The sequence below is a fragment of the Sesamum indicum genome, linkage group LG4 (genome assembly GCF_000512975.1).
Source record: "Sesamum indicum cultivar Zhongzhi No. 13 linkage group LG4, S_indicum_v1.0, whole genome shotgun sequence".
NCBI classification, from domain to species: domain Eukaryota; kingdom Viridiplantae; phylum Streptophyta; class Magnoliopsida; order Lamiales; family Pedaliaceae; genus Sesamum; species Sesamum indicum.
Window position 1 is genome coordinate 9,818,758 of NC_026148.1, and position 10,071 is coordinate 9,828,828.

At 34.6% G+C, this 10,071-nt stretch overlaps 3 protein-coding genes across 3 annotated transcripts in view; 2 read left to right on the plus strand and 1 right to left on the minus strand.

Annotated features, from left to right (window-relative positions):
• Positions 1 to 414, minus strand: part of LOC105160700 (28S ribosomal protein S9, mitochondrial) — a gene marked incomplete in the record, with an annotated part of 3,277 nt that extends 2,863 nt beyond the window's left edge. Inside the window, 1 exon segment of the mRNA XM_011078179.2 lies at positions 6 to 414. Within this exon segment, the coding sequence (XP_011076481.2) occupies positions 6 to 360 (355 nt within the window).
• LOC105160455 (protein SRC2) lies at positions 1,441 to 2,489 on the plus strand. The gene has a single exon (XM_011077829.2). It carries the CDS (start codon positions 1,497 to 1,499, stop codon positions 2,325 to 2,327), a length of 831 nt encoding a protein of 276 aa, XP_011076131.1. The 5' UTR covers positions 1,441 to 1,496; the 3' UTR covers positions 2,328 to 2,489.
• Positions 5,156 to 6,501, plus strand: LOC105160701 (UPF0496 protein At3g49070). Its single transcript, XM_020693275.1, has 2 exons — positions 5,156 to 5,211; positions 5,387 to 6,501. The coding sequence occupies exons 1-2, from the start codon at positions 5,163 to 5,165 to the stop codon at positions 6,457 to 6,459; spliced, it is 1,122 nt and encodes a 373-aa protein (XP_020548934.1). The 5' UTR covers positions 5,156 to 5,162; the 3' UTR covers positions 6,460 to 6,501.

Consider the following 10,071-nt stretch of genomic DNA (forward strand, 5'->3'; position numbering starts at 1 on the left):
TCAACTAAATGGATCAGCTATTTTATCATCACCAATTTTCCTTTCTCCGCCATTCTGATTGTCGATGCCCTCAAGAGACCCAGATTCTACGGAAAAGACGGAGTCAATATCCTGGTCAACTTCTGAGGACAATTTCCACAAATCAGCTCCGGAGGCAGCTGAATCATCACCAGAGTTCCCATTCCCACCTTTCGTAGAGAAAAAATAGAAATGAGGAGCTCTGGGAGAGAAATACTGAGTGGAGCCCGAAAATACAGGGCCCCGCGCGATGGGTTTAGGGTTAACGAGGTGGGATTTTGAGGAAACTAGGGTTAGCAAACGATGAAATTGTGAAGATTTGGAGATGAAGCGAGAAAGCATTGTAGAGCGCAGATAGCGAGAAGAAAGAGGGTTTGAGGAGGTTTAGAGTTGAGAAGCAAATTCTTGAACAAATCTTATATGGGCCACTTGTTGCTGTGTTTTCTTAGAAAATGGGCTGGGCTAGAGGTAGTATTATCCCTGGCCCAATATCCACAAAGCCCAATTTTTAGCCCAGAAAGAAGGCCCAATCTATTCCGTGTGACAGCCGCGTATGACCAACTTGAAGCTAAGAATATTCCTAAACTTTTCAAGCGACCCCCCCCCCCCCCCCCCACACACCACACACACTGACTTTCCACTATTTCCAGGGACTTTTGCTATAGTACCAGAACATGCATCATGCCTCACTCCGCACCACTTTGGAATTTTTTAATTTTTAAAATTTATTATTTTCTACATTTATATATAAATATCAAAATACATGAAATAGTCTACGCGCACATTTGTATAATTAGCAAGATATTAATATGTAGTATATATAAAAATAAAATATAAAATATTGAGGTTAGGTCAAAATATACAAATATTATTTATTTTTATATAATTACAGCCACATTTTATGAAATTATAATTGTAATTAAAATTACACTTCATATTTAAAGGCTAAACTTACACAAATACTTCTCAAATAATATTACACTAACACATTTTGACAATTATAGCTATAATTTTATTAAAGATGTGAAGTATTTGTATAATTTGAGCTGATTTCAAGAAAATCATATTTGTATTTTATTTTATTTTATGTGTACAAAATATTTTTGGAAATATTTGAGTAATATGTTTTTTTTGAATTTACTAGAACCTTCTCCGCTAAGAAATTCCCCTCATTATTTTCCACCTCGGACAAATCCCTCCTCACTTAATTACTTTCTAATCCCAACTACCCGTCCCCACGTTGTCATTGTCCCCACCCTTCTATTCACAACTCTACCCTTATTCATTTTCCCTTCTTTTTACATGCGTAGAGGGTAAAATGGTCTTTTCTTCAGGAGGATTGGATGACACCTTCTCGATAGAACAAGAATCTGGCACGGCCCACTCTCCATTCCCACCCTATAAAAACCCCTCAATCCCCCCACCACAATTCCAACCAAACGTTTTCCAGACGCAGTTTCTTTCACTCTCTTCCAAAAATGGGGTCACGCTATGAGGTTGAAGTCACAGTAACCTCCGCCAAAGATCTCAAGAACGTCAACTGGCGCCACGGCCAGCTCAAGCCCTACGCCGTCCTCTGGGTCGATCCCAAGAATAAGTGCTCCACCCGCGTCGACGAGGACGGCGACACCTCCCCCTATTGGGAGGAAAAGGTCGTCATCCCCTTCAACTCCCCCATCGAGGACTCCACTCTTTACATCGACATCGTCCACGCCAACGACGCCGAGGACACCAAGCCGCTGATCGGCTCCGCCAAGCTCCCTCTCCGCGACGTCGTTGACGACGCCGGCATGGGTGCTCGTGTCGAGAGGAAACTCGAGCTGAAACGCCCCTCCGGCAGACCTCAAGGAAAGTTGGAGGTCAGCGTCAGCGTCCGCGAGCCCAGGTATCGTGCTCCGGATCCCTATTACGCCCCACCGTACGGTGTACCTCCACCGGCGACCAGGGATTACCCTGCTCCGCCGTACGGGAATCAATATTACGGAGCGCCGCCGGCCTACGCGGCTCCCCCATCGGGGTACCCTGCCTATGGTGCCCCGCCGAGTTACGGTCAGCCAAGTTACGGCCAGCCGGCGTACGGGCAAGGTAGCTACTACGGGGAACCGGGTTACGGACAGCAAGGGTATGTGGAGGAGAAGAAGAAGAGTAAGTTTGGGGGTATGGGGACGGGATTGGCCGTGGGTGCGGTTGCAGGGGCGTTAGGTGGACTGGCACTGGCGGAGGGAGTTGATGCGCTGGAGGACAAGATCGCTGACGACGCTGCTGAGCGGGTGGAGGATGATTTGGGTTACGATGGGGATGATTTCTAGAGTGCAATTTCAGATTTTGTAACCGCACTCTGTTTTACATTATTATTATTTATTTTCTTTTTTTTTAAATGTGTTCGTGTCTGTGCTTTTAAGTAAATCTGATATTATGACGTTATTTTGATTAATATAATCAGAAACATGGAAAAATCAGCTTTACGATAAGATTATTGTATTCTTACATATCACACAATCAGACATTCTTACGGAAGGCAAAGCTCTAGATTGATTATGGTGACTTTGGTTAGATTTAACTCAACATACCGCATTGCAACTAGCTTTATGTGATCGGTGTTCAATTTAAAAATAATTTATTAATTGTATTTATTAAATTTTGTGTTATTTTATATAAATTTTGTGATTTGAAAAATTATATTTAGTATTTTTTATATTTATTTTTACTTAATAAATAGTTTTTTTCGTGAGTCAAAATCTACTTAAAAGTTGAATGAAAATACACATTTGCTCATAATTGATTTATTAGTCATTTATTGCAGGTTTTTTAAAATTTATATCTTGACATTTTCACATGCATTAAGTATATACTTATTCTTATAAGGATATTCTAGTCAGAAAAGATTTATTTCACCTTCATTAAGTGAGTAATAAGTCAATTTGGAGTTAATATATGTTTTTATTTTATTTTTTTATTAATATCAATAAATTTAATGAATTTCGATCAATGAATCTATTTGATAGATAAAAATAAATAATAAGGATATTAAATGTACTCACAAATAGATTCTACGTATAATTATTCTATGTGTTGCATAATTGATTTCAAGTGCCCAGTAATTATACTGAATTTTATTAAAGTATTTAAAATAATATTATATTGAAAGAATTAAAATATATTAATATTTAATAAAATATAGTTTAAATTAGAAGTGAATTATTTGAAATCTTTTGAATTTAAAATTATTCAAATAATTTATGAACATAAATTTTTTAACTTCAAATCCATTAACTTAGATGTTAAAAATGTTCGACATTTACCACCTGAACAAAAATATGTTGGCTAATTATATTAATAAGAATATTTTACACGTGTGTCTAAATTTTACAAATTAAATTTATTAAACTTTTAATTGAATTAAAATTCTTTCTAATTGTTTCCGTATATTTATTAAACTCACAAGGAGCAAAGGGAAAAATAAATTAGAATAACATATAAATAGTATACTTAAGGAACACATTGGACAGGAAAAGTATTTTTTGTTTTGTAAAACTAAAAGTTACGAGTGACTCTCAACCTACCTATGCAACTTATTGATAAAATTACAATAAATTCATTGTCAAACACTAAACCTATAATTTTATTTTTTTGCAATATATTTCTATAACAAAAGCAGAAACTATTGTAAAACTGCTTGAAGGCCAAAGCAAATCGAAAACGACACGTTTAAGGAACGTGACTAAGTTTGTTATGTGACATCCACTCGAGCATTAGGGAGGATTCTGTAGGCTGGCAAGAGCAAACAGGGGAGGGGCTCACCCCGCGCTTGTTCTTGCCATTCCATCCACATGCTTTGCTCGTTGCCATTTGAACACATATTTTTGTTCTTCTAACTGCTAGAGCATAATGAAGATTCGGCATCATCGTATGAGTGTTTCATGTACTATCTTTGTTGTCTGTACTGGGATTCTGAGGTTTGTTGTGTGACATGTTCTGTTTGCGGAGGATTCTTTGCGCTTCCACCATGGAAGGGCTCAACGTACCGGTGTTTGTTTTTGTGGTTCCATGTTGCTTTGCTGCTTGCCTTTGGGAAATTTGGGCAACAGTGCGTTGCCAATTGGACCTTTTTACAATCGTACTACCTACCATTTTGGCTAACAAAATTTTGAACAAGTCTGATTTTGACATCCATCGTAATGTTGCTTTTGGTCAAGGTTGTTGGTCTCCATATATTAGATCCATTTAGTAATTTTTGATTCACAATTCAATATTACAAAAAAATTAGGTATGTTGGCATTAGACAAATCGGTTAAAAAAGTAAGAGTCCAATAAACACAATCAACTCGATGCATCTCACTAAGAATATTGGGTATTTATAATTTTGATCCATTTGAATCAATCACATCAATATAATTTAGAATGCTGCTCACAGTAGATCCAAAAATAAATGAAATTATTTAGATAAATAATGACATCCTCGGATCGTATAATTCAAATGAAAAGTATGCGAATTCTTTGAACATTATCTTAGTTAGGTGGTCTTACATCAAAGTCTATATGGGGTTATTAGCCTTTATAATGTTAAAAAAGAGTTTCGAGTACTAGAATAGTAGTGAACTAGATAAGGTAATAACTGTGCCGGCCCAGGAACGGAAAACCAACCATTTTCTTAAATTGCATCATTGACATTATAGATATTAGGTTAAAATATACAAATACTTTCATTACACTTTTAAAGAGTGTTAGATGTAATATTTTTTTAAGAGATATTTGTGTGTGTTTTCGAAATTGTACAAAATCAGGTGCCATAATACCAAAGTTATGTGTTAGTAAGGAGCATTGTTGTTTGTTTGTTTGTTTTTCCTAATATGTCTGAAATAAGAGTTGCTTCTTCCGAGGTGGTCATGCATCATCTTCACCAAAAATTAAGAAATTACAATATCTTTTTTTCTAGAGGGTCCTCCTCAATTTGAGATGCTTTCAGTCTTTCTTTTTCCTTCTAAGATTCAATAAAACTTATATTTACCTTCACAAGCATCAAATATAACACTAAATTTGCTTCTAAGATAAGCAAGAAAAGCTCACACATTGCACCTTCCAAATATAAATTCTCATGCCTATGCTTTCCTTCTGCTCCCTTCTTCACACACCCCCCCCAAGTAATGAAGATTAAATTTCATGCAAAAATCAAGAAATTGTTCGGACACAATGGTAAGAAAAATTATTTTTACTAGATATCTGAACTTTTTTTTTATTTTATACACATAGTTTATATGATACGCGGCTAGTGATAATTTTTCGTGAATAACTTATTAGTTTGTGAATTTAATTGTTTAAAATGTTGGGTTTTGGTTTTTTTATGATGTTTATGTTGGTTGGATTGCAGTAACCCAAATTGATGATCCAAGCCCACAAAATTTGGACCTCCGGGAAGAGTACGCTAATGCATTTCGAACGGAGTCTTATAACGATTTCTGGACACAAGTTCTTGCCCTAAACAAAGGGGATCTCATGACCCATAGAAGTCTCGGGTCCTCCACTGCAGCCCGGCTCCCATCCTATCGCCTCTTTGCCGAGCATCTTTTGGATCCGGATCAGTCCACCGTAACACGGATCTTGGGTTTAACCCGAACCAATCCCAAGATTTTGTCGCTCTTATCTGAATATTTTTCTAATACTTCTGATGCTTCTCATTTATGTGGGTTACTGCTCAAAGATATAGACCATATGAGGAAAAAACATAAATCCCTTGGAGATCCATTTGAGTCGCCTCAAAACGGGTCGGGTCCAGACATCAGGCGTTTACCCATCGTACTAGCCCGGGTGACCCTGTTTTCAAAATCAAACCCGTTTTGCCTGTCAGCTCCATCCATGAGCCGTTTCCAAGCCGTGCAAAACAGCTGCTCTAACTTGCTTAAACAGCTCGAAACACGTCGCGACAAGACACAGTCCAAAATTCGGCAGCTCAAGAAGCTTAAATGTGGGTCGGCTGTTCTTCTTGTGGCTGTCACGGCTTCACTATTAATAGTCATCGCGGCTCATGCTTTCGTGATGCTAGTGGCTGCGCCGGGAGTGCTGACAGCCTCACTTGAGCTGATTTCAATAGATAACCTGGCTAGGTGGTCAGCTCAGCTCGATGCAGCAGCTAAAGGGACGTACATACTAATGAGAGACTTGGACACTATAAGTCGGCTAGTGGCTCGGCTGAACAACGAGCTGGAGCACGTGGAAGCTTTGATTCAAATGTGGGTAGAAAGAAAGGATGATCGGCTCCAAGCCAGTGAAGAAGTGGGTTATCAGCTAAAGAAGAACAACCAAAGCTTCATTGAACAGCTTGACGAGCTAGAAGAACATTTGTACCTATGTTTCATGACCATCAATAGAGCTAGAAACCTTGTGATTAAAGAAATTCTGAATTCTGGAACACCAACCTTGAATTCAACTCCATCACCCAAATAATCCTATATATTATATTTCTTTTCAATAAATATATGCAGAATCATTAACACAGTAGCATGTTAATTTTTTATAACTTTCAAAAATAAAATGATAAATTATCGCCGTAAGCATAAGCATATAGTTTTTCCACAAAACTGATTGTTGTACGATTAAAGTTACAAATTGTATTTCGATGCGAGTGAAAAATTACTCATTCGGATGAGTCTAACTCGAGATTTTAGGTCTCGATTTTCCCCAACTTTAGAATAAAAATTTGCAAAAAGTGCATTAATAATTCTATACTCAAGTCAGTAATAATTGAAAAAAAAGGGAAATTAAAACTTAGACATAATAATAAATAGTACAATGGAAGCATAGCGGAACTTCTTGTGCGCGAGTGTGTAGAATTGTCATTACCCTCCAAATTGAGGTCATATATTTATAGGGGATAATTACACTTTCCTCCTATGAGATGTGATGTGGTTACACATAGATCTCTTGCAATTTGAAAAATTACATCTAACATCTTTTAGGTTTGTTTTTATTTAACAAATAAGCCCCACCCTTTGTTAATTAAAATGCACCGAATTTGCTGATATTAACAAAAAAGAATTATAAAAAAATTTATATAAACACTCAGTTGACTTATTACAGATCAAATATATCTTTTTATGATTAAATTATCCTAATACGTTTTTATATGTTAATGTATATGAGAAAATATATTTTTAGCATTATAAGAGTAGTTTAGTTCGAAATTTTTTTTTTGAGTAAATATCAATTCACATTCAGGTTGCTCCCTCGGCCGAATCCCTCATCTTTCATGGGGTAGCTCCTTAGGAATAGGCCCTCGATCCTAGCCTGGTTCCTTGGATGGGCATTCTGTCAGGCTAGGATCCTCGAGCTCGTGGTGGTCCAAGGGACCTAATTCGTTGGGCTTGTTCCTGTTTTGGGCCACTTGAACCTTCATTTTTTATGGGTGTCAATATTACAATTTGCCAGTTTTCAAAATTCAATGAGCAAATATTCAAATTCAAATCAAACTAGTTACATTGAAATTATTATTGTACTTATCATACAGTCAATTATAATTTTTAAATTTTATACCAATTACAAGATAAATATAATTAATTTATCAAACGATTCGGTAGAAATAACTGAATAACTGGATCCAAATATAAAATTTTAAAGAAAAAAGTCCAACAATTGTCTCTGTCTGATCCATGACAGGACCTGCAATATCATGTGCGACAATTTAATGCAGTAGGAGGACCATCTGTGATCTACTTTGCCAAGAAATTGCAACTATACCTCGACCGTCAATGCATCATCACATTTCTTTCTTTAATGATTTCTATTCCTATTCATTTCCTAGTTTTGTACAGGCAAAATTATGCATGTCACTAGTCCTTGTCTATCCCACCAATTTGCAAAATCTCCACTCTGCTTCTTATCGGATAAATTACAATAAATTTTTTAAAATTTATTATAATTATAAGTATTTTATTATTATTTAAAAATTATAAATATCATGACAAATGCCCTGTTGTGACAATTTATTGTTGGACTGATTGTAACTTTTCAAACAATAAAGGTGTATTTGCAATTATGAGGAAATTCATAGGAGTCCATTGTAATTTACCCTGTTGGTATTTGAGGTATATTGATTGTTGACCATTGGGATTTCACAATATGTAATTTTCTAAAAAAAAATAAAAAAACTAATTTTCAGAAAAATAATTACTAATTAATTAAGTAGTATTTTTCTTATCCTCATAATATAATATAATCAATAACAAAAAGACATCCTTAAAAATATACACAAATAAAACCAAACACGGCATTAATCTCACAACAATTAAACGGCATAACTACATGAGCAGATCATATAATAGGGTTACATCGAGTTCCTGGGATCAGTACTACATATCCAACGGTCTTAATTAATGCGGAGAAGAGGGCTGAAAAGGGCCGTTGAAATTGGAGGCTTTTATGATCCATTATTGAAATTCCGGACACCAAATTTCAGTAGCCGCACATTTAGGTTTTGGGCATATGATATATCATATATATCTATCTACCCCCAATAATTTTGTCAAAAGAAAAAGGGTCAAAATAAAAATTGGCCCCGTTAATAATGTGGGCCTAGACTCTTAGGACCAATCACTCTACTCCGATCTTAATTTTTTTTCTTTAAAAAAAAGTAAATTATAATTATTTTCTTATGATTTGTCGTAATTATAAATATTTTTTATTATTTAAAAAATTATAAATGTATTTTTCAGATTAACGTTTGTCTGCCAAACACTCTGTGGTGATAGTCCATTGTAGGAGGGTTATTTATTAAACCATCGTTAATCCTGTAGGGATATTTATTATTTTCAAAATAATAAGAAAATATTTATAATTATGAGACATTCTGGCGCCGCAAACTTGTTTGTTCAATTTTTTCTTTTTTATTTTTCAATTAATTTTAATTGTATTAATTAAAATATATGTTAGTTAATTAAGAATGTTTTAAATAGTTATAATAATTAAATATTTTAGCTAATTAATAATAATAATAATTATATATATTTTAATTAATTAAAAAATAATTTTAAATTTAATCATTAACAATTATAAAATTAGTTGAATATAAATATATTTTAATTTAATATCTAATATTAAATAAATTAAATATAATTTAATATTTTAATTTAAATTATAAAGAAAGTACAAAATAAAACAAAAACAAAAAAGGGCATTTTTAGTAAAAATACTTAAAAAAAAGGTTAAAAACAGTTAAAAAATACCCTCAAATGCACAAAGAGTAAGGAGTGTTTGTTGCTGAATTTTACAAAATACAGGAGAATTTTTTAGCTGATTCTTTAAAAAACACAAGAGTGTTTTATGCATTTTGTCCAAAACTTTACCGTATTAAATGAAAGTGCCTCAAATTTAGGGGAAATGTCAACCACATTTCTCATCAAATGTCTTTCCCAAGTCAACAAGAAACCATTTTCGCCATCATTAATTAAGAGAGTGAGAGTCAAAGTAAATTCTGCAACAAATATTTCCTCCAACACTTATTACACACAGATGTTCTGATATGGGAAATTTTAATTTGAACTGAGTTCTGGTTAAATCAAAGCAAATTATACAATAAACATAATAAATTTATTATTTTATAATATAAAAAAAATTGATCAATTACATAATAAATATAATATATATACTGTGTGATTGATTGGAGTGGATCAAATCTAATTTAAATAGTAATTTTTGAATAGATAAAGATAAAGGCAAAGCATCTAATTTTGCTCAACTCCCACCAAAATCCACTGTGGCAAATAAAAGGTAATAAATGTCTTCACAACTGCACTCATGACTCAAATCAATGCAATCCCAACCACATCAAAATCCTCACCTTATACACACACACACATATATATATATATACATATATATATACTGCCACACCCATCTCCAGAAACCCATGTACACTCATCCTCTTTCTTCCTTACCTTAAGATTCACAAACATAGTCAGTCCATCATGGCAGGTGAACTTGCAACGGCGGAGGATAACAACGTCGGCAGCGTCAAAACCCTCACCACAGCCAATGTGAAGCCCAAGAAACCCATTGGTAGGG